This window comes from Agrilus planipennis, unplaced genomic scaffold (assembly GCF_000699045.2).
Source record: "Agrilus planipennis isolate EAB-ADULT unplaced genomic scaffold, Apla_2.0 scaffold188, whole genome shotgun sequence".
Classification (NCBI taxonomy): domain Eukaryota; kingdom Metazoa; phylum Arthropoda; class Insecta; order Coleoptera; family Buprestidae; genus Agrilus; species Agrilus planipennis.
Window position 1 is genome coordinate 78,783 of NW_020442403.1, and position 25,678 is coordinate 104,460.

At 36.3% G+C, this 25,678-nt stretch overlaps 1 protein-coding gene across 1 annotated transcript in view; it reads right to left on the reverse strand.

Annotated features, from left to right (window-relative positions):
• The window catches only part of LOC108740273 (titin-like), a 178,816-nt gene that overhangs the window by 70,280 nt on the left and 82,858 nt on the right, over positions 1–25,678 (reverse strand). The window contains 18 exon segments of the mRNA XM_025980141.1: positions 186–4,439; positions 4,525–4,685; positions 5,047–5,253; positions 5,312–7,061; positions 8,120–8,283; positions 8,345–8,878; positions 11,670–12,096; positions 12,199–12,411; positions 12,464–12,655; positions 12,739–13,011; positions 13,076–13,570; positions 13,745–13,921; positions 14,430–14,786; positions 14,874–15,168; positions 15,495–15,631; positions 17,332–17,588; positions 18,721–18,909; positions 22,110–22,536. Of these exon segments, the coding sequence (XP_025835926.1) occupies positions 186–4,439; positions 4,525–4,685; positions 5,047–5,253; positions 5,312–7,061; positions 8,120–8,283; positions 8,345–8,878; positions 11,670–12,096; positions 12,199–12,411; positions 12,464–12,655; positions 12,739–13,011; positions 13,076–13,570; positions 13,745–13,921; positions 14,430–14,786; positions 14,874–15,168; positions 15,495–15,631; positions 17,332–17,588; positions 18,721–18,909; positions 22,110–22,536 (10,509 nt within the window).

Sequence of the window (25,678 nt, forward strand, 5' to 3'; positions counted from 1 at the left end):
TTGACTACAGGCTGTACGAGAAAGAAAAACCAAACACAGTAAAACAATATACAAAATACATAAAAAAAAGAAAAAAACAGATAAGGTACAAATAATAAAAGTAAAGCCATGCTGTGCTTGCAAAAAGGCTAAAAGAATTGCTGTAAAACAACGACATAATGCACACATTATCTGTGTAATCGAACCTTTTTCGTCGAAGATGATATATGTTTCTTGTATATTCTTGGAGGTGGCGCATGCGATGTTCGGGTTTGCTCATATGATTTCTGAAAGTTAGCATCGGAATACAGCGTTTGTTTCTGTTCCGTTTTAAGGTTGTCCTCTTTAAAGGTTTTTCTGACCAAAGTTCTTGGTTCGTCAGTGTCTGCCATATAACCATCTATAACAGGTTTATGTTTGACTTTGGGGGATTCTGGCTTTTGTCTTGGTGGTGGTGGTGCCTCCATGAAGATAGGTGGAGATCCGGGTTTAAGTACAGGTTCCGTAGGAGCAACTGGTTGTCTAGGAGATTCCTGTGCCTTTGGGAAACTGTGCCTCGCTAATTTTCTTTCCAATGCTGCATCTCGTTTTATCGTTTTTCGGAAGTCAATTGTTGGCCTAGGAGGGCCACTTGATTCTGGTGGCTGATCAAATTTCGATGGAGGTAAAGGTTCAGGTTCAACTGACCGAGAACGAAATGAAGGTGAAACCGTCGGTGGTCGTACCTTTTTATACGAAGGTTCTTCGGTGTCACTCACAGATGGTTTCCATTTTGCAGGAATTCGCACTGCCTCAATGTCACTTTCATAATCACTGTCAGTAAATCTGCCTTTAACAAACTTCGAAGGTGTCGGTGGAGGACCAGCTTTTAGTGGTTTTGGTTTTTCCGGTTCGGGTGAAAACGGGAACGGTTCAAGATCAGGGAACCTTTCGAATGGTTTTGATTCTACGTCTTTTTTTACCTTTTTCGGTGGCTCAACAAATTTAATTGGTTTTGCAGGAATTGGGGGCGGTTGGTATTGCTCATTTTTAGGCGGAAGAGGCGGCGGGATGGTGCGGACAGCTCCAGCGGGCAATTTGGCGGGTTCTTTTTCTAAATTTCTTTCTAAGTCTTGTTCTATTAATTCAACATATGATTGGCGTCTCTCTACTGGAGGAGCATAACCGATTTCTGGAGGTGGTCCAGGTTCTAAATATACTTCGTCTGTAATATCTTGGACTGAAACGGGCCTAACTGATAATGAATGAACTGATGGAGTTGTGGATGATGAAGCAGAAATTATTTTACTAGTGCTTGTTAAAACATGCTCTTCTGAGCTTGGCGGCGGCCAAGTTTTTTTTAATTGAGACAGCTTAATATTGTTTATATCTTTGATTTCTTCTCTGTACTCTTTTGATATCTCATCTTTTAAATATTTACCTTCCGAGTGAGTTGCTTCTTGAAATGAGTCATGTTTAAATTGATGCTGAAGACCAGTTACTTCAGCAACATAATGTATCGGTTCAGGAGCAGACACAATCTTTGTCTTTTCAAAACGAGATTCACGCTTTTTTTCAAACGGAGCCCACTTCCTTTCCAACGTGCTTTGTGTTGAGTACGACTTTTCTTCGTGTGTCTTCTCAAATGATTGCTCTTGAGAGCTAACAGATAAGGCTGATATGGGACGAGGTGCAGTTGCTTGCTGTTGTTCAACTATATGTGAATAAGAAGACGACACAGATGGGGATGTATCATATTCAAATGATTTTTGTTTTGTCCACAATTTCTCCATTGCAATTGCTCCTTCATTGGGTTTGGGAGAGGCGGATCTAGTTCTTTTATGCACACTTTCTGCTGTTTCGAATTTTCTAGATGAATGAGTTTCTTCTTTTTTGCTCAGCTCTTGAAAGTGTTTCTGCGCGCTGGCAAAACTTTTCGTCTCAACGGTTTGATCTGTAGAAGGAAATTCGGTGTGATTTTCTATTCTGGTTGTCTTGATAGTTGTGTCTTCGTGGGTTTCAGGAATTGGAGCGTAGCAGATTTCTGGAGGAGGTTCAGGTTTTAAAACAAACTCTTCTTTAGTAGTCGTTGTTTCCGAAAATTTTGTTGGTATTTCTGAACTTACGATTTTCGTTTCTTTTTGAAAAGTTGATGTTTTGTAACCCGTGTCAATGGCTGGTTTGCTAATTTCCTCGTATCGTTTGTAAGTGCTAGGTACTGGGGTATGCTGTATTTCCTTTTTTGTCTCGGATTCTCCACCTTTGTAAATTTTTTTAACACTGAAATCGATTGTTGATTGTTTTGAAGATGTTTGAAATCCAGCTTCTCCAGTAAATGACTCCTTCTTTGTTTCTGTGGTTACCGGTCCACTGACATCAGTTTTAAGAATCACTTCTCTGCTAGTAATCGGAACCTCCGGAACGATGAATTTTGGTAATGATGGTACTTTTGGAACTTCCGGAGTTGTATGGTCCAATGTAATAACTTTAGATTCTTTTGATACTTGTGTTTCTTTCATGAATGATTGCTGACTTTGTGAAAACATAGACGACTCAGAAGATTTACTTTCGGATGTTAATGTTTCTCCTTGGTGACTGTAAGGTGTAGTTGTTTTCGAAATTTCTGTTTTTGAAACAACAGAACGTTCAACCTCTGGTATACTGTAACTAGCACTGTCTATCGTGGTTGTTGTAAATGGCGTTTTATTCGCTTCTGTGGTGAACTGCGACTGCGACGTTGACTGAAGAAACGATTTTCTTTCGAATTCCGATGGCGTCTCCTTTCTTATTATTTCAGTTTTCGAAATAAGAGAAGTTGGTGCTTCTGGCAAGAAATGTGTTCCTTTATCAATAGACGATTCACTTTTGATTAATTTATCACCTGAAGATGAATATGATTGTGACATCGAAGAACTTGATGTTTGGAATATCTTTTTTTCTTGAGTTCCATATGGCGTGCTAGATTTATACACTTCAGATTTGGAAACTACAGATTTTTCACCATCTGGGAAAACGTATCTCGCACTATCGACGGTGGAAAACCTCTGTGGAGCAATTTCTGGTTCCCTTTTTACTAAATCGCTAGATTTAAAGATCTCGGTCTTCGAAGATATGTCAGGAAATGCAGTTTTGCCAGTAGAAGATTCGCTTTTGACGAATTTTTCGCTACCAGAAGTATATGATTGTGACATAGAAGAACCTGAAGTTTGAAATACTTTTTTTTCTTGAGTTCCATATGGCGTACTAGATTTGTACACTTCAGATTTGGAAACTACAGATTTTTCCCCATCAGGGAAAACGTATTTCGCACTATCGACGGTGGAAAACCTCTGTGGAGCAATTACTGGTTCCCTTTTTACTAAATCGCTGGATTTAAAGATTTCGGTTTTCGAAGATATGTCAGGAAATGCAGTTTTGCCAGTAGAAGACTCGCTTTTAACGAATTTTTCGCTACCAGAAGTATATGATTGTGACATAGAAGAACTTGAAGTTTCAAATACTTTTTTTTCTTGAGTTCCGTATGGTGTACTTGATTTAAAAACTTCGGTTTTTGATACTACAGAGCTTTCGCCATCTGGAAATACGTATTTCGCACTGTCGATAGTAGAAAACCTCTGAGGAGCAACTTCAGGTTCTTTCCTTGCTAAATCGCCATACTGAGATGAGAAAGTTGAACTATAAGCTTGACTTCCATGTGATTTAGAGATATGCTCTTGCAAATTAATTGGACTTGAAGATTTAAAAACTTCTCTTCTTGAAACCACTGATTTGTCAATTTCAGGATGTGGAAATGGAACTTTATCAGCGGATGATTCACTTTTAATGAACTTTTCACTCGTAGAGGAATGCGATTGTGACATTGAGGAACTCGACGTCTGAAATACTTTCTTTTCTTCAGTACCATATGGCGTACTTGACTTGTAAACTTCTGTTTTTGAAACAACCGACTTTTCTCCATCTGGAAACACATATCGTGCACTGTCAATAGTAGAAAAGCTTTGTGGAGCAACATCTGGTACTTTGCTTGTTAGATCGCCGTATTTAGAAGATGTTGAACTGTAGACCTGACTTTCAGATGATTTTGAGGCATGCTCTTGTAGATTTATTGGACTGGAAGATTTGAAAACTTCCATTTTTGAAACGACTGATTTTTCAACTTCAGGAACCGTAAAACTGGCGTTATCAACACTTCTAACAATTGTAGGTGCTTGTGCAGATTCTTTTGTGAAGAATTTTTCCGATTTCGATTCTGATTTTGATTCGCTAAATTGACTAGACGTGTGATAATGACTTTCAGATGATTGAGATGAAATTTTTTCGGCGAGGTTTGTGGGAGTAATACTTTTGACAATTTCCTTCTTCGTTTCGATCGATTTTTCTATTTCAGGTAAAGCAAATGTACTACTATCAAATGTTTTCGTTGATATTGGTATTCTTTGCTCTGTAGAAGTCACTGACTTTGTTTTGTCTTCAGTAGAGGACTGAATTAAAAAATATGAGTTTATATTGTATTGTATAGGCATAGTAATGATACATTTATAATAGGAGTAGGCAGAATTAACTCACCAACATTTCGTGTTTGCGTACGTCTTCGAAGACGACAGTTTTTACAACTTCCATCATAGTGTCTGGAGTTGGTTCGTAAACGGCAAAATCAGCAATACTTTGTGCTTCACCTCCTTCATTTACAGCACGAACCATGTACTTCCCTTGGTCCTTCAATTCCGCTGAAAGAAAATTACAGTTAGAAAAAACATTGATTAGGGATGATGAGGGTACCGTGGATAGAGAAGGTTAGAAATGAAGAGAGGACTCTATGGAAGTATAGGCAATATAGGTTGGTAGAACACCTTCTAAGGCAAGGTCTAATCAGAGACATATTAGAGACAGAACGAGGAGTTAAGAGGAGTAGAGGTACACCTAGATTAGATTACTGTTTCCAAATAGTTAAGGATGTGGGATGTTTTAGTTTTAGGGAAATGCGAAGATTAGCTCAGTAAAGGAAGGAGTAAAGGTGCGTGTCCTACCACTCTTAGAACTGACGACCTTATGATGATGATTGGGTATAAGTAATGACTAAAGCTATACCTTTCTCTATTATTAGCGTGTAGCTATTTCCTTGTCTTAAAATCCTTCTGCCTTCTCTTGTTTCGGAAGTCAGGGGAATACCATCTTTATACCAAGAAACGGTAGGCTCTGGTGTACCAGTTACTTCAATCTCCATGCGGATACGATCGCCCTTCTTTACAACCTGTGCCTGAAGGCGACGTCCAAAAACAGGAGGGAATATGACCTCTGAAAAATAATCATTAATTACGTTATAATCTTTTTGTTTAAAGATAGAACGTCTTACTTCTGACAACCAAGTCGGACGTACTGACAGCTGAACCTGCTTCGTTTACTGCCGTGCAGGTGTATCTACCTGCATCATTTGATGTAGCATTTAGTATTTCTATTCTAGGACGACCCGAATCATATGATATTTTAACGTTGTCAGTTTGTCGAAGTTCTGTGCCATTTTTAGTCCAAGTAACGGTGGGTGCAGGCTGACCGTCAACGATTCCTTCAAGTACCACTCTACTATTTTGATCGACAATTTTTCCCATTATTGGATTAATAAATTTGGGAGGTCGAAGCTTTATTATTTTCTTCTGAGTAGTTAACATTTGTTCTCTTTCTTTCCTTGTATCATCGGTGATTGAAGAGAATTGTTTCTCGTGGTCTCCAAAGGTGCGATATTCCTCTACTTTGTGAGATTCAACGATTTTCGGTTGTTCGTGGTTCGTTTGTGTTACTGACTTTTCGTCGTGAGATTTGATTGTGTGTGTCTGGATTTGAGGTTCACTCTCTGAACTTATCTTCTTTACAGTGGAAGAGGATTCTACTTGAACATCTTGTTTCAGAATATACGAAGATTCAACATGCCGTTGAATTTCTGTAGAAGGTTTCGCTGGGAATAGGCTGACATCGAGAGAGGGTTGAACTGACAGTTTTGCACTCCAAGTTGATGTACCGGCTTCGTTTTCAGCGATACAGGTTATCTTTCCTTCATTCGTTTTGGTTACAGTTGGTATGGTTAGAACTTGCCGATCGCCAGATGTAGATACCAAGAAACCTTTTCCCGACACTGGCTCATCATTGAAGAACCATCTTACTTTAGGTGTAGGTTTCCCAGTTACGATGCATTCGAATTTGGTGGATGTGTCTTCTGACACAGTGCGATCTGTGAACCTTTCGTTGAAGAAAGGTGGCGATTTTATATCCTCGAATGGTTTTTGTATATCGACGGGTTTAGCCGTTTTAACGATCAATTGTGCGAAACATTTTGCTTCACCCAGTGAATTTTGTGCTTTCACTGTATAAACTCCTCTATCTTCTGGTTTGACGCTATCAATTTGCAATGAGACGTTTCCCTGTTGATCGTACGTTCTCACAATACGATTGGATTCGATTATCTCTTGATTATTGAGTAACCACTTTATTTCGGGTCGAGGTTGACCATTTACAGTCGCTTCGAAAATAACTCGTTCGTTTTCAGAAACCAAAACGTCCGACAAAAGTTTACTAAACTTTGGCGTCGATCCAGTACCGTTGATTTCTTCGTGTGGAGGTTTTGGAGCGGGCTGTTTGTCAGATAACGGTGTTACTATTAGCCTGCATTTGCTGGATGCCTCGCCGGCAGAATTTAGAGCGACGACCTTGTACTCTCCAGCATCTTCAGAAAACGCTTCTTGAATAATTAAAGAACATCTGTCACCTTGAAACAAGAGCTGAAAGTCTGACGATTCTTTAACCGGTGTATCGTCCCGGTACCAAATCACTTCGGGCTCGGGTTGGCCAACAATCACACAGTCTAATCGCACTTTTTGACCTTCAAACACTGACGCGTCTTTTAGAGGCACTTGAATCGTTGGTTTTATCGGTTCCATGTCGCTCGCTAATTCGGAATCGGACGTTTCTGTCGGCAGCCTGCCTTTTACGGTCACATTACATGAACTTATCGCTTCGCCGGCGGTGTTCGAAGCGGTCACCGCAAAAGTCCCAGCATCTTTCGGGAATGCCTCGGATATTACTAGCGTCGCTCTTTTGCCTTCACGCAGTAGCTAAAATTAAAATTATATTTAGCAACAACGATCGCAATGTCAGCTACATATGCGTTGCTTTATAAAGAAGTCATTTTGAATAATATTCAAAATATCTGCATCTTGTCATATCCAGATGTAATTTTTTATACGCATTTTTGCAATAAGTTTCCGATTAATCAGTGAACAAGCTAATTTTGGTATTTGACACTGTGCCAGAGCTAAATCGGACTGTAATGAGGTGGGTGTTCTAGCGTCTAATAAAATCGTACGTCAGTTTTACGTGTTAATTCAAAGATATTTGAAAATAAGTAGGTGCATATTTGTACAACTTATTACAAATTAAATTCGAGTAGAATGATAATAACATTGAGTAAAACATAACATTCATTATCGAAAAAAGCCCATTGATTTTTTTTAAGCGTCTATGAAGTGAATTAATGAACTTGGCAAATGCGTTGATATTCGATGAGGGTTACCATAAAAAAATTAATATGCATTAGTCAGCGAAGCGGTTTTTAAATTACTTTTGCTGCATTATGAAAGTCAAAAAATTTATTCGCAATTTTTTTGCACGGTTATTTTTAGGCACCTGTTTTATAAAAATGAAAAAAATAATGAAACATTGTATTAAAAATAGATTAAAAACATTCTCTTTTACTATAGATTGTAACTATGCTTCACTGAGAATATGTTGTACAATTTACATGAATCATATCGTGTTGTCAGTCATTGTTTTTAGGTATATGTGTCGCAGTTGGTATTACAAAATCGCTAATTTTCAAGATGAAAAACAACTGTAATTTTAGAAATGCTTAATGACTTTACATATCTGCAGATCGAATTTTTGTTTATTTATTAATTTTATTTGGTTGTCGATATCTTTCATCTCGATTCGTTTTATAGTAATTTTAGAAGAATTTAAGTTCAAGAGAATTTTAAAATAGTTTGTCAGAATTAAATTTCTTGACTTAAACACGAAAAAGTCAGTTTTATTGCTAAACATATGTACGAGGTGGTTTAATATCGCGGAAATGGTATATTAATAGATAATAATTCTTCATTAATATTTAACTTACTTTCAAATCTCTGGATTCCTTAATAATTTTTCCGTTTTGAGTCCAAGTTAAAGTGGGTGTAGGAACTCCAGTAACTTCACATTCTAATTTTATCTTCTGCCCTGCACGAGCCATTACATTGGAAAGTGGAACGGCGAAGAAGGGAGCTTCCATTGGCTGGGCAGCTATGGATATTAGATTTTCAATTTAAATGTATAATTATCATAAACTCTGCAAACATCTTACGTTCAATGTTAAGATTTGTCCTGCTTTGGGCAACCCCCAGTTTGTTGGTAGCTTTACACGTATATTCGGCCTTGTCGTTAAAGGTCACTTTCTCAAACTTCAATATTGCTTCACCATTGTTGTACGTTATCACATAATCAGGCGAATTATCAATGCATTCGTTGCCCTTAAACCATTGAACGGTCGGCAATGGATAACCCTCCACTTTACATTCGAATTGAAATTTGCTTCCCTCTTTTGCAAAACCGGGTTGCAAAAGTTTCACAAACGTTGGAGGAACTAATTGCTCTTCCTGTTGAGGTTCTTTGACTGCCAGGAACGCGCTGGTTTCCGCAGATCCTGCTGCATTAACTGCTTTGCAGCTATATCTGGCAGAATCTTCAGCGAAAGTTTCTTCAATTGTTAATGCGCAAAGACCGTGTTCAAACGATGTCTGATAATCTGGATTGTTTTGAATTGAAATGCCATCTTTATACCAAGTTACCACTGGTGTTGGGGTTTCGGTCACGGTACACATGAATGTGAATTTAGCACCTAATAATTTATCATGTTTAATTGATGATTTACTTGAAGATTCGTTATAAAGTGAAGTCAAAATAATGTTTATATGGGGTTGTTCGGAAAGTCATTTCGTTTTTTCCCGACAGAGGATTTAATTGTATTCTTTTGTACCCAACTTCACATTTAAGCCGTATAATTTTTATATGCTTTGAGAGCTCATATAGCAAGGCTTGTGTGTGAAAAATTCCAATTAATTCTACGCAGTAGTTTTTGGTTGGTGCCCTTTTAAATATGGAGAGCGATGAGCAGCATTTTCGACATATCTTACTGTTTTACTACAGAAAGGGTAAAAATGCTGTTCAAGCCAGAAAGAAATTGACCGATGTGTATGGAGAAGGTGTATTGACGGTACCCCAGTGCCAGAACTGGTTCGCTAAATTTCGATCCGGCAATTTTGATGTCGAAGATGCACCACGTTCGGGAAGGCCGGTTGAAGCTGATAAAGGCATTAGTTGATGTGAACCGGCGAATAACAACACGTGAGATCGGATTGAAGTTAAATTTATCAACTTGAAAGGCCTGGGATTATCCTCGAAGCTCGATGTATGGGTTCCCATGTTCTCACAGAGAGAAATATGTGTCGTCGCATTGACGTCTGCGATTCGCTTCTCAAATGTCACGAAAATGATCCGTTTTTGAAGCGCATCATCACTGGGGACGAAAAATGGGTTGTATACAACAACGTCAAACGCAAGAGGTCATGGAGCAAAAAAGATGAACCGGCTCAAACCATTTCCAAAGCCGATATTCACCAAAAAAGGGTGATGCTGTCTGTTTGGTGGGATTTTAAAGGAATCGTTTTTTTGAGCTTTTACCGGATAACACAACGATTAATTCGGAAGTCTACTGTCATCAGCTGGACAAACTGAATGATGCACTTCAACAGAAAAGGTCAGAACTAATCAACAGGAAAGGTGTAGTGTTTCACCAAGACAACGCGAGAGCTCACACAAGTTTGGTCACTTGCCAAAAGCTTTTACAGCTTGAATGAGATACAATGCTACACCCACCATATTCTCCAGACCTGGCACCATCGGATTATTATTTGTTCCGGTCACTCCAAAATTTTTTAGACGGTAAAACCTTCACCTCAAATGAGGAGGTCAAAAACCTCCTCGATCAGTTTTTTGCCAGCAAAGACCAAAAATTTTATGAGCGTGAAATTATGCTACTACCAGAAAGATGGCAAAAGGTGTTGGACCAGAACGGTCAATATATAATTTAATAAAGTATTTGTTTATTATACGAAAACTGTCTTTCATTTCCACAAAAAAAAAAACGAAATGACTTTCCGAACAACCCTATAATTTCGGTACTTTTTAAAGAAACATTTTTCATATGTGTGCGACTGCAAGATAGTACTAATGAGTAAATTGGTGTAAACTCCTTTGATTATGCGCAGCTAACAGCTAATGATATTATTTTTGTAAAACTACTCCTTGTTTTTTTCTAATGAACGGATGGAGTGAGATCAATAGAAAAAAGGCATATTAATACAAATAGTCAACTGCCTCCGACTTATGTACTGTTTTTTCTATTTTATTTTCAAAATGAACAAAGACTATTCTAAAGCAACGTGGAATAAATAGACATTAGAGTGATGATTTATCTTTTTTGAGGTGGTACCTATATATATTTTAATATTTTTGTTTAATAATGTGACCACTTTATTCCATTAATATGCAAAACAATACCAATAATATAATTGTAAAAGTCCTTTTAAAGACGTCGCTTCGTTTAAAACCTACTTGCCTTAATTTAGAAATTGTCATCAATTGGAAAACTGCCAAAACATCACGAATTGCATCCATTGCAGTTTTAAATTATCAGACAGTGACCCAGAACATTGAAATATTTAAATACTGCTACGTACGTACTATTTTACATCTACGTAATTATAAAAGCTGATATTAAAAATAGCACTCCCCTTTTAATTGCTTTAATAAAGCATCCAAAATACATCTTTCTTTGAATAAATACTTATTGCAATTTAAAAACTCGGAAAATAATTTTTTGGTAAATTTATCAGAATGTTTTTAATTATAGTTTAAATGATATTTTGCCAGTAAATATCCAAAAAAATGAAAAACAGTTCAGTAAAAACCAAAAAAAATGTTAAAAAAACATATTTTTTTACGTTTTAGTTCTATTGAAATATACTTAAAATTATGTAGGTTTTTAACAATATTTGTATTCCTTTTTAAATGAAAATCGTTATTTTTGTAGTACATTTTAAAAGCACTTTTAAATAAAATGTTGGCAAAGTTTTTAATAGACATGATGGTACCACAAACAATAGTTGCCAATGTCAACGAGTTAAAGGATGTGTACCAAAGTTACAGTTTGGATTATTTATTTTACTATCCGTCAAACCTATCTCGCCTATACCACATTTTGAACGCTTCTGCGCGCCCACGTTTCGTACCCGTGCACAGCCATATTCCAGACAATCTGTTTCGTATTTCTTAATTAGTCGTTCGCGAGCATAGAAGAGATTTCTTTTTGCTATAGGCGCAATTTGTCGTATAAGACATATTTGTTTTGTTTATAGAATAGTTTAAATAGTTTAATATAAGCACTTGGGAAAGCTAGTTGTAATCGAACCTCTTCACACAATAAAGAAATCAATCGGTGATTAAAATTCTTAATTAGGTGTATTTAGAATTCCAAATAGGATAATTGTATAATTTCTAAGAATTTCAACCGCATTTTTATCAATTTAAAAGAAGAAAATGACTAAAGAGCTTTTCCACACAAAGCTTACCTTCTTGAATAACGACGTCCGACAATGGAGAAATGAAAACTGGAGGAACCATTGGAGTAATTGCTTGTTGTGGAACTTCTTCTCTTACAATTTGTATTTCTTTAACCGTTTGCGATGTCATGCTTTCTTGTAACGTTTTGACAGCTGATTCTGCAGTTAGTTTAGCCTCTTCAGCTGCTCTCTTTGCATCTTCAGCGGCCTGTTTTGCTTCCTCAGCTGCACGCTTCTCTTCTTCTGCAACCTTTGCTGCTTGTTTAGCTCTTTCAGCTTCAGCTTTAGCTGCAGCCAATTTGGCGTCAGCCTCCGCCTGTTCGCGTTTTAACTTTTCTTGTTGTTCTTCTGATAACTTTAGGTTTTGCGAAAGGATATGCAATTCACTGATTATTGAACTGAAGGATTCTATTATCTCCTTATGCTGAATTTGAATCTACAAAAAATTATCATGATCAAATCAAAACCGAATCTAAAATGGACATGTAGTTTGGACAAGAGAATTTTGGAATAATTGACTTTCCACAAAGAAAATTACCTCTGTTTCTTCCTTAGACCATCCTGGACTGAAAAGTTCTTTGGATAATTGAGACATGCTGTGAATTCTTTCACTTTGTTGTGCTTGTCCTGGTTTTACAAAATTTTCGACTTCATGAAGTAGCTGTTGTGCCTCTTCGGGTCTTTTTATTGCTGATGTTCGTTTAGCTACTGATACCAAAATACGACTACCATCTTTTAACCATTGATCAGCCTAAAATTTAATATACAAATATGTTTGCCATAGCTTTTCTATAATGAGTTACCTCATTGACTATTTCGTAATATTTTGTGCTTAGTTCTATTAAATGTTTGGTGTCCTGTGTCTCTTTCTTGAAGCTGGACCATTTTTCTTGAAGTTGATTAAGATTAAATTCTATTTGCGGCGATTGAAGATGATTTTCGTGAACTAATTTTTCTCCTTCTTTGACTAGATTCTTGACTCGTATGTCGAGAGTCTATTAAACAAATATGTTAGCAGAATACAGATAATGCACGCACTCACTAAATAAAATACAAACAGCCAGTCGTGTCGAGTTACCTCTGTGACTTTGGTAAAATGAGTGAACGTTTGAGCGACGCTCTTTGTGGTTGATTGTGACTCGCGACATTGTTCTTTGAATCCTGAAAGTTGCCTGCCCAATTCGTCAATGTTTTCGTCAACAATTTTCAACTCTGAGTTGAAATGACTTATTTTTTTCTGCGATTCGAGAGATTCACGTCTTCTCGTCCATTCTTCTTCCCATGTGACCTTCCTTGTTTCTAGCATGGTTTCTAATTTAGATATGTCCTGTTCTGCCGCAGTTTTGGGTTCCTGGAAATAAATATTTTCTCTGAATTTTAACCGTTACTATTAAGAACGTTAAACATTTGTGTACCTGCTGTATAATTCTTGATTTTAATTGATCGCATTCGTTTTGAGTGAATCTGAACATTTCTAAAACGGCTTGTCTAGAAGCTTCGTGTTCACGAATCAGTAGTTCAACGTCAGATTCATTCTTGGGAAGTCCAGCTTTTCCGAATTGGGAATTCAAGTTCTCTGTCGTTTTATCCAACTCTACAAGATTTTTGAAGAATCCAATAAGAACTTGTAGAAGTATTTGATATTCTGAAGATATTTCGATCAGTTTTTGATGGAGTTCGATGAGTTTGTTCTTGATGTTCAATGATTGCTCATCGATTTGAGAGGACTTTGAAATGAGCGTTTCTGTCATCTTTATCCTTTGCTCTACTTCATTTTGGGCCCTTCTTATTTCAGGCAAGACAGTTTCTTGTTTTCGCTCCAAATGGTTTATGATTTCATTGGGGCTAGTTGCGAACGTGTCAATCAATGGATATAATTGGGACTCCAATTTTGTGACCCAGTTGAGTGTCTGAATGTAATGAATGAATAAATTTATCTAATTTTTAATGAAAGAAGCTTTACCAACACTAATTCACAGTTTAAAGATGTTAGCAAAAAAAATTATATCGTAGAATTTTCTTTTCTTTTTATTTGCCTGACTATGTGACAAATCAATTTGGAACCAATTACTAGGGAGACTTACCTTGGAACTTTGCATGATTATCTGTTCCCACTGCAAATGAACTTCACGACGTTCTTCAACGTCAGTTTTGTACGTCTGCCAGGTTCGTGTGACACTTACTTGCCTGTTTGAAAGCTTTTCCAGGACTGATTCCACACAAACGCAAGCCCGTTTGGTGTCGAGATGCGGTTCAGACATCTGACAAAAATAGTACATGTTTAGAATTATTACAGCAATGTATACGACGCGGTTAAATAATTCTCTGGGGCTGGCAGGTCGTGCTTTTCCTGCCAGTTTCCTGTCTCAATCGCTTTGAATCCTGCACCGTAACGGGGCACGTGAATGAAATTTAGGCATCAGTGATAAAATAATTAGAAGACTGACAACTCAATTGTAACAGAAGACGAATTCGAGTTGAGAGTGTCGGAAATGGTTTCAAAATAAATACATAGGTAATAAATGTAGATTCTTTTTTATGATTGTAATTAATTGTAATCCCTTTTTTCTGTTTATGATGTCTGTGGTAAATCATAGTAACTTAGGAATGGTTTCAAGGGAGAGAGGGCTTTATTTAAAAACTCATTTAGATTGCTAAACGAAAGGGGTAATAGAAGAGAATATTCGAAAATCAAAAGAATTTTTTCAGAAATTTCATCAGCAATGAAAACGTTGATTTCTAAAACAATAGGAAAACTAACTCTATTACCTTTCTTGCTTCATTTATGAATGTAATGCCAGTATTCTTGGCTGACTGATAAAGAGGCACAATCTGTTCCCATTCTTCTTCCATTCTTCTGAAAATATCATCTTGTGTATTTCCCACGTTTGATCGAAGTGATTCTTCGAGCTTGTCGATTTTATCGTTAACACGATCCGCCTCATTGTGGAACTTGAGATAAATTGACGCAAGATCCAAACGTTTCTCTAAAATATTTTTCAGTTTTACCCAATGTTCGTGTAGTGACTCTACTTTTGAGTCTACATCACGACGCTGGTCGTCTTCCAGATATTCCAAAATTGGTGGCAGTGTTAGTAAAAGTGAGTTAATTTCGTTGCCTTTCGTCTGTAAGAAAAAATACAAGGGTCATATCGATGATTAGCTTATCATCAAGCTTCTTGTAGAGGACTTATGCAAATATTTTTGACTCACTTGTAAATCATTGAGCAATTGGTTATGCAAGTCCAAGAAATCTTTAGCCAGTGAATAGTCACTCCCCATGTCTTGATGGCCCTGAAGAAATGCTTCCGCTATACTCTTTAGCCATGAGTATAGCTCTTCATGTTTCTCCAGAAATTCGTTTAGTGCCCTGTTAATGCGCAATTTGTCTTCTCGGTGAGCGGTACATAAGCCTTCGAGAGTTATTTTTCTGTTTTCCAATTCTTCAACTGTTCTTCTTACACCTTCGGTACCTCGACCAGGTTTCGCTTCTCTTAGTATACTATGTCTGGAATACGAAAGTAAAGTAGATACATTAAAACATATGTAATTTCATTAGTTTTTTATTCTGTTTATCTATTTTTGTTTGTTTCTTATTCTTGATTAATTAATAGAAAGTACTAGATAAAAATCTAATGTCAATATTTTCTTGAGGACGTAATAATGCATCCAAGTTCTTATAAATTTTCAGAAATGTAACTATGCATTGAAAAACACAAGAAATTACTGAGAAATTTAGAAAAATTTTTGATTCTTTAAGAAATTTCAAATATTTTTTACATTTTGAGTTTTCAACAAACGAATTTAAATTGCTGTTTTCCATTACTCACTCACCCTAGTTCAATTGGTGGTGTTGTTAGGTTTGCTACAGTTTCGGCACATTGTGCATGAAGTTTTGCAAGTTGAGGTGAACTTGATGGTAACTCGGTAGTTTGCAGTTGGATTTCTAATTGATCAAGCTTGGTGAAGGCCTGAAAATAAGACAGTGATTTGGTTTATATATAATCTTAGTAGAGGTATTTCAAAATCTCATGGGCCGCAAATGCTCTAAGGGTTGACTATATTGCATTTATATTGTATATTTCAAAAACATTGACTCGCCATACGATCAAGGATGAAGTGTAACTGGAGAAATCAATGATGGGGACATGAGGGAGTTTTGCTGTTGCGCAGTCTTAGGTCATGACCTATGAAATTCGAGATTACCTCTACCTAACAAGGTATAAGTATTATTTATCTAAATCTCCATAATTTTACAAAAAGTACTCGCTCTCCAGTGTAAATTGCTAAATCCCCGGAAGGAGTTTCCGTTTTTTCCTCCCTAAACCCCTTATGTTTATGAATATTTTACTACAGAAGAAAAATCAAGTTCCCTTTATATTTTTTTATTTCCATAGAAGTGTCAAAGTGAAATTAGTTGTCACTCCTCCCTATTTTTTTAAATTTTTTTCATATTAATATTTCGTAAAAAATTAGCGGTATGAGAACTTTGCCGTATGAACCTCTAAAGGATTTAAAGGAAAAAGAAAGCCAAATTTATTTGAAGGAAGCTTTTCTGCTATATGATAAAGAAGGTGATAATAAAATATCGTGTGATGAATTGGAATGGTTTCTCCGATCAATTGGTTATGATTTACCTCTTGAAAAATTGGAACTTCTCAAACGCAAAATTGCGAAGAGTTTCGAAGACGGAAGAATTGATTTTGAGACGCTAATGAACATTTTATCCAATGTCTCATTCCAAGATGATAATTCTGCTGTAAAGTTTAGAGATTCTTGTGCACTTTTTGACGTCGAAAAGAAAGGCTATTTAGAGTGTGAACACATGTTTATGATTCTTACATCATTCGAAGAAAAAATTACAGGAGACGAAGCAGAAAAAGCGATTGAACACTACGATTATTTTGATAATGGATATATTCCATATTTAGATTTGTATGAAGATTTTTGTTCTGGTGATTTTCTTGCCGAGTATGCTGACTACTTGAGAGAACAGAAGAAAAAAGACGCAATGCAGTATATGAATTTGTAATTTATTTTTTCATTACTATTTTAAATTGTAAATGTATATATTGTCTTTATGTGTGTATTTAGTTTTTATGTATTACGAATATATGTAAGAATGTATAACTGGTAATGAGAAAAGTAAGACCTAGACGAAGACCAAGATGGTCCCAGTCTTGGTATTGATCTTGGTCTTGTTCTATTACTTCTGGTCTTAATCTTCGTCTTGCTCGTAGAGTCTCCGTGTTAGTTTTAGTCTCGCTGATACACTCTCGGTCTTGTTCTTGGTTTTAGTCTTGCGTGTTAAGTCTTGGTGTTACTCATTTAATCTGATACTTATGTCTCTTTATATTTAGTCTTGGTTTTAGTCTTGCTCTTGTTCGTTCGGTCTTGTTCTTGGTCTTACAAGTATAAAGACAGTCTTAGTTTTGCAAGTATAAAGTAAGTCTTAGTCTTGTGAAGACTAACATCAATTTTGTTCATCGCCATGTATAACAAATTAGGTTCTGCTACCAGTGCAAAACTTAAAGTTCTAAATTCAACTAAATGTGAATGTTCTGTAGGTATCTGTCAATAACCTAAAGTTAAATGATCTATTTCGCTATCGAATATGAATAAGTCGGGTTCGATGAATGATTTGACGGTAAAGCTTTATGTAAATTCGTACCGTTTGTGCGGCTCTGAAGAAGTTAATGACTTTTTCCAACAATACATTGTGTTCACTTATTTCAGTCAAGTAGTCAGATGTTGTTGAGAGAACTTTGTATGCTTGATCTTTGGCTTGTTCGCTTGCAAAGCATCCAGATGCTTCCAATTGTTCCGTAGCTTTTGTTATTTTGAGCGCTCTTTCTTGTAGTTGCTGAGCCTCTGGCAATAATTTTCGATGCCATTGCAAGAGTAATTCTGCACTGGATGATGAATCTCCTGTAATTGAAAACGAGCATTGCTATATTACATCATTTACTTAATGATTTGAAAATATTGGTCAAAGTTGAGTTATTCAGGGTACTGATAAAAAAATTATTTCGATCATTTTTAGTACAGTAAATAAATAGTATGATTGGAAATTTATAGAGATATTTGTGGTTATAGGTATTAAAGCAATTATGAATAATCGTTCTATGAAAATGGCGGACTATCTTTAAGTTGATGCGGTTTACAGATAAAATAATATTTTGTTATATTGTCGTATATATATCCCGAGATAAAAAATGTTCAGTCTCTCAGTCTCTGAAAGCGAGACTCGAGTCTCCGTCTCTCATCGAGTCCCTCTGGTGTCGCTGAGAGAGACTGTCAAAAAAACTGTTTAGCGTCTCTGAACAAGAGACTCGAGTCGCTCGTAGAGAGATCCTCATTTCGTATGCAGTCTCTGAACGAGAGACTCGAATCTCTCAATAAGTGGTGTCTCGATAGACATGGTTAAAATTTGCTAAGTTCAACATATTTCGGAGTTCCCAGTCTTTCTACGAGAGACTCGAGCTTCTCAATTATTCAGTTATATTCATTCAGTCTCTCTGTGAGAGACTCGAATCTCTGAATTAACGATTTTATTGTTCGAGTCTCTCATACAGAGACTGTGAGAGATCCATAAAAATACCTAGGCAATAACTGAGAGACTGTGAAAGACTGTGAGAGACGCTCTCAGAGGCGCTGAAAGACTCTGAGGGACTGAAAATTTTTGTCTAGGGTAATTATTATGGTTTGGATTTGGAACTGAATAAGAGTATGACTATAACGTGAAAAGTTTCTTACTAAATTGAATCCTTAATGAGTTGGTAAATACTTATAGTGATTGCTTATGTATATGAATACAGAAAAAGAAAAAGAACTTGAATAAATTTTGTGAAATTAAACTCAAAGTGGTTTCTCTATCCAAACAAAATATTGGTCAGGATTTATTTAAATTTCATTTGTAGCAAACGATAAAATTTATTTCAGATTTTGGTAAAGTAGATTGTAGATTATTTACCATTTCATTAATCAATTATTTTATTAATACTCGTCCACAGAAACTTAATTCAGATATGCGTATACATATATGTGACATATTACTTACCTAATTCATTAGAATTTGCTAAAGCATCCCTCCCTTTATTTACTGCTTCTTCGACCTCCTTGAGGTCAACAGCAAGAATTGCTAGAGCCAAACATTGTTCTAACTGTGCCTTCCTTTTCACAAAGGTGGTCTCTAGAATTTGTCGTTTGGTGTGCAATTCGTCCATCCATTCTTGTACTTGCGCAATTGCTGAAAAGAAAATTGTATAAAAATATTTTTATCACTGATGGGAGGAAGGGGGAGAGACGCGTTTGCAAAAAAAATATTCGGGAAAGGTAAAACTATACCTAGAATTGGGACTTTAAAACGAAATTTGACTATGTTACTTTCTTTTTTAATATTTGATTTTTCATCTCTTTCCAACCTGCCGCTTTCACCTATAAATACTTGGTGTTGTACAAGGTCTCCTCACTCCCCTGCTCATTGTCTCCCCTCGAATTTGTGTTTTTTTATAATTAATCATTAATTTTACGAGGGCGGTTCAATAAGTACCCGTGTTTAAAGACAGAGGACGTTCTTGAGGGAAATTGGTGTTGTCATCGTGTGCTGCCATCTATCAAACCACGCTAAAACGAATTTCAGACTGATTGATAGGTTAGTTTGGATTTGGCAGCCATTCGACTGAGACGTGTTTCGTTATTTTCGCTAAGATGGAAAAAGAGCAGTATCGTTCGGTAACTCGCTTTTTGTTTTTGGATGGGAAAAAATGCGAGGAGATGAAAACAAAGTTGGATACTGTTTATGGAGACATTTCGCCATCTACGACCACAGTTAGATATTGCTTCAACGAATTTAAACGTGGGCAAAGATCCGTTTTTGATAGGAGCGACCAGGAAGCCTGGCAAACGTTGTTACCGAGGAAATCATTTTACGGATTTTTTAGGAAAAGGAAGAACGATCACTGGACAATACTACAGTGAGTTATTGGACCGCTTCGACAAAAAATTGAAGGAGACACGGACGCATTTGACGAAAAAGAAGGTGCGTTTTCAACACGATAACGCACCGGCACATTCATCAGGAGTTGTTGCCGCCAAAATGCATGAATTACGTTATGAATTTGCTGCCGCACACCCCGTACTCACTCGATTTGACTCCCTGCGACTTCATCTTGTTCCCTACCATGAAGAAATGACTAGCGAGAAAGAAATTTAGCTCAAACGAGGAAGTCATCGCCAAGACAGGGGGGATTTTGGAGAGTTCGATAAATCTTATTTTTTGGAGGGGTAAAAAAAATGGCAGGGTCGTTGGGAGAAGTGTATCTTTCTAAAAAGGGACTATGTTAAAAAAAAAGACTTTAAAAAACAGGTGTCTTCATTTCTAACACGGGTACTTATTGAACCGCCCTCGTATATTGTTCAATAAACTAGCTGCTACATAATTAAATTAATATTGTTACCTATCGAATCTATTACGGTAAAAATTGTTTATAACGGATTCGTTTATATCGGCTATCTCGATACAGCGATTGCCTTCAATTTTACAAAGCTTAAATACATTAAATAAGTTATTAAATCTACTTATCCTAATTTATTTAGGTATTTATTTTATTGTTACCTCTAATTGTCTTGAAACAAAATAGGTAAATCATTTATCTTACTTATTAGATTACTTGTCTAAATAAGGAAGTGAGAATTTTCATTTTTGTTTACGTATTTTACATTATGGAATATTAGCTTTGACACGTTGACTCCAAAAATGGATAGATATATTTATCAAACTCATTGCATAATCAATTGAGATTATTGCCATATTTAGTGGCAAAATTGCAGTCATTAATATAATTACTTGAGTTACAAGCAGAATATGGCAATTACATTGTCGTATGCAGGTATAATTATAAGCAAGTGATAAATTAAGCTATAAGTATTAACAATGATTCATAATGATGATTTTCCACGACTAAAGACAATGTAAATGTCATGTAAGAGTAAATAGTTGATTACTATGGAAAATAACTAAAATATTTGGTTTGGATTTGATCTGTACATATTAATATGTCAATGTATAATATTTCAAATAAATGTCTTTAAGTAATTCCTATAAACAATAGTCTTAAATAAGTTCCAAAAATTTGTATTTTATACTCTAATTTCGTCATATGAGGGCATCTTTGAGGGGTAACAATACAGTGACATCTCACTAACTATACTTAATTTTATGGGAGGGCTGAAGAGAGAATTGTTATCCACATAATTAATTAAAATGTTTTACGGAGAGTTAATGACCTTAAAAAATAAATAAACAAATGTCGTTGGTAAAAGTTGAGAAGACTATACATATAGGAAGCGAAATCTTTCATTATCTGCCAAAATAAGAAGCAGTTTAAGTAACGTTTAACAGCTGCAACAGTTAACTGAACCCGGAAAATCTGTTTAAATTGAGTTTCTCAACAAATATCAACAATGAAAAAAAATTTAAAGTACAGTTTGGAACTGCTCATAGGGAAAAAAGTCACAAGAATTTCAGGAGTTGTGGTTGCCGCTGTAAAGCTGATTGGGGGCGAGATCGCACCTCCGCCAGTAACAGTTGCACTACATGGTGTTGTTATTACATTAAATTTAATTATAAAAGGAAGTCACTTCTATGCTCGCTAACGGTTAATTTAGAAATTAGAAAAAGTTTGTTAAACGAGTACGTCTGGATCACGGTGCTGTAAGGGTGCGAAATATGGACGGTGGGCGTGGTAGAAAATAAAATGGTTGGAAGTGTCCGAAGTAAGGTGTTACAGGCGAATATGAGGATACCGTGGATAGAGAAGGCTAGAAATGAAAAGGTATTAGAGAGAATAACCGAACAGAGAACTCGATGGAAGTCAGTAAAAAATAGGTGAGATAGGTTGGTAGGACGCCTTCTCAGGCATGAAGGTCTAGTCAGAGCCATATTAGAGGCAGAAACGGGAGTTAAGAGGAACAGAGGTAGACCCATATTAGATTCCTGTTCACAAATACGTAGTTAAAAATGTGGGATGTTTTAGTTTTAGGGAAATGCGAAGATGAGGATACTGTGGATAAAGAAGGTTAGAAATGAAAAAGTATTAGAATGAATAGGAGAACAGAGGACTCTATGGAAGCGATAATAAATAGGTGAGATAGGTTGGTAGAACGCCTTCTCAGGCATGAAAGGCTAGTTAGAGGCATTTTAGAAGCAGGAACAGGAGCTAAAAGGAGGAGAGGTAGACCTAAATTAGATTATTGTTCACAAATAGTTAAGGATGTTTTAGTATTGGGGAAATGCGAAAATTATCTTAGGATAGGAAAAAGTGAAGGTGCGTGTCCTTTAGGAATTACGTTGAAAACATTGTCTTACACATAAATACCTACATAATTGTTATTATGCATATACCGGCTAAACAAATATGTAAATTTATTTTTATTTTGGAAACAAACCTCGATTTACTGACGTTCGTATTCGATCGGGTCTTGAATCTAACGTTCCCTTGGCTCCAAGTTCTTTTAATTTATTGATAAGCGAGTTTCCAGTCTGTAGCGCATTCATATGCGCTTCGAGAAGTGCCCTTCTTATCTCGTGAATGTCAGTGAGAAAGCGTTTGACGGCGTCAATCTCGATGGGCACGACGGTATCTTTGCACGCCGCTTCGAGTTCTTCCACTTTGGTGAAGAAGTCGTGAGCGTGAGTGTGATATTGTACGTTCAGGTCTAGGATTTGTTTGCGGAACTCCAGGTGAAGATTAATGTCTTTCCATGCTCGACCTAGCGACTCGGCCATGGCTGCGTAAACCTCGGCGCGAGGCTTTTGCGTGGATATCAAATGGTCCGCTTGACGTAAAAGTTCTTCTACTGGGCTTTGTTTGTTCTGAAATAAAAAAAGAAATAATGAAGAAACGGAATGCGTATACCTAAGCATTCTTGAGCTATGAAATTGAGCAAACAGAAATGTTTACACAAACGGACTGTTCGGAAGGTGGTAAAACCATTTTATGTACTCAACACTTAAACGAAAAGAACTAGAAAGGCAATTCGATTTATGGTTTTATAATTTTGGAAGAGAAACGTTACCGAATTTCTATGAACGAAATGGAGGTTAAATCGTTGAATAACTACAAGTAACGCATTCAAAAACATTAATAGGTAATCGGAAAGTGAATTGTGAGGGGTTTAATTTGGTAGTTAGTGAGAAGAAATCCAATACTACCCTTCCTCGCTGTTATTGGTGAGAGCGGCACATTGTAACTCAATACCAAGATCCTCAGTTTCGCATACGGTGTAGCGTTCTGTAGGTTATTACCTAGCATATAAATCGTAATCGGAATCATTTATATGAACAACTGAAGATGGTCTTTATTGATCTTAATACTGCCTGAGGTAGAGCGGTTTTAGCTGGTAGTTGGTGGGAGGAAATCCAAGACTACCCGTCCCTACTGTTATGGCGAGAGATTTCAAGATCCGCAATTTCGCATGCGGTATAGTAATCTGTAGTTTATTACCTAGCATATAAATCGTAATCGGAATCATTTATATGAACAACTGAAGATGGTCTTCCTTGGTTTTAATACTGCTTGAGGTAGAGGGTTTTAGCTGGTAGTTGGTGGGAGGGAATCCAACACTATCCGTCCTTACTGTTATTCGCGAGAGTTCAAGATCCACAATTTCGCATGTGGTGTATTAATCTGTAGGTCATTACCTAACATATAAATCAGAATCGGAATCATTTATATCAACAACTGAAGATGGTTTTTATTGATCGTAATACTGCCTGAGGTAGAGCGGTTTTAGCTGATAATTGGTGTGAGGGAATCCAACATTATCTGTCTTTACTGTTATTGGCAATATAGTTTAAGATCCGCAATTTCGCATGCGGTATAGTAATCTGTAGTTATAACCTAGCATATAAATCGGAATCGGAATCATTTATATGAACAACTGAAGATGGTCTTCATTGGTTTTAATACTGCTTGAGGTATTGAGGTAGAGGGTTTTAGCTGGTAGTTGGTGGGAGGGAATCCAACACTACCCCTCCTTACTGTTATTGACAAAAGAGTTTAAGATCCACAATTTCGCATGCGGTATAGTATTCTGTAGTTTATTACCTAGCATATAAATCGGAATCGGAATCATTTGTATGAACAACTGAAGATGGTCTTCATTGGTCTTAACACTGCCTGAGGTACAGCGGTTTTAGCTGATAGTTGAATGAAAGCAATTATTGTTTGCTGAAAATAAACATTCTTGATAGAAACTGCATTTTTTGTTTCCCTATAGCGGCAGAATTTCTGTGTACTATAAGAAGTAACGGTTATTGTTTGATTGTTTTTGCAGCACCCTCGGATACTTTATGGTCGATTGTTTTTACTTTTTAACGAATGTGGGCGTCGAAGGCACATTTGGAATGATCGTTCCATGTCTTAAACAATTAAAAAATATGCAATCAAACGCCAACGTGTTTTACAGCACTGGTCAGAGAAGTTTATTGCTTGCCCGCGTCGTGCCGTACGTATCGGCAAGGGAATACACATGGTACATGGACATAAATTATGGTTCTCTGTTTTCCGCGATGTGTTCGTCTAAGTAAGTACATATTATGTGTATACTGAAGTTGTACGACCTCATGAACAGGACAGTTTAATATTGAGAGAATTATTGCTTCCAAGATAACGCATCCAGCATCCCGTACAAGTAGTAGTTGCGGTAACAGCCATTTTAACTCACGAGGATGGAGGTAGGTATCTTCTTGGAACTTTTTCGGTTAATAACCTAAAGGTACAGTGAAACATGCAATATTGTTGCATAAATGTTGGTTGTACTGGATAGCAAAGACTTGTTGGCCAAACTCAATAAATTTATGGTATGATGTATCTACCAGCTGTGCCCGTGACTTTGTCCGCTTTGAATTTGCTTTTTCATTTTTGGAAACAGTATTGGAAGACAGACTGCTAAAGACTAAAGCATTAGCAGGTATGAAGGGACTTTCAAAAACAGCAGTCCTTAGAATCCTACATGAACATTTAATTGTTACGAGTGATGACTACGATGACTATGGTCAAAGGTTACTCAATCTTAGAGAAAGATTATGACTACAATCTTCTGGGATTCTGAGTGAATTTCGTAAATGAATTTTTAAGAATGCAACACATCAGTTATGGGTAATTATTATGCTACCTTACTATATTAATTACAAGATGCTATTAAAGAAAAACGTCGAGGAAAACTATGACGGGGAGTGTTGTTGCTCAGTTCACACATCGAGTGTTTTCAAGAATGCCATTAAGGAATGTGGTTTTGTTGAGCTCAACCATCCACTGTATAGTCTCGATTTGGCCCCAAGTGACTAGCAATTCCCAAATTCTTTACTATAGCGAAATTTTAGTTTCTTTGGCTATCGTTGTTCTTCAAACAGAAAGTCGCAAAAATCATTATAAAATTGTTTTCTCTTTTGTTTTTAATTGATCAAATTAATTAACCTCACAGTAAAATTAAGAATCTACACTTTTAGCACATTTTAAGCATAAAAATATCTCTGATTTCTAATAATAACCTATTTTGTTTATATTTATTTACAAGAAATTTTCATTGAGTTGTTTCATTTTATTTTATAACTCTGAAAATTTAAAAATAAGGATCTTGTTGATAGGTTTTGTTCTTGGTTTGGGTCTTGTTCATTTAGACTTTGACTTAGTCTTGCAAGCATATCTAAAGCTTGTTCTTGCTGAAAGTACAAAATCAAGACAGTTTTTGCTCATGAAGCTACTATCCAAACTTCTCTTTTACCCTATTACTACTCTCTTCTCTTCAAATAATGGCAGGTTGGAAAATATTGTGTTCTACTGAAAATCTTTGCCTCAATGTCATTTATTATTATTACATATCCTTTTTGCCATCTTTATTTAAAATTTTTTGATGACGGAATCCATTTGTCAATCTGTTCTCCTTAAAAACCATGTGAAATAAAATGAAACTCTTTAACAGCAACCTGCCACACCTTACTTATAAAATAGTAA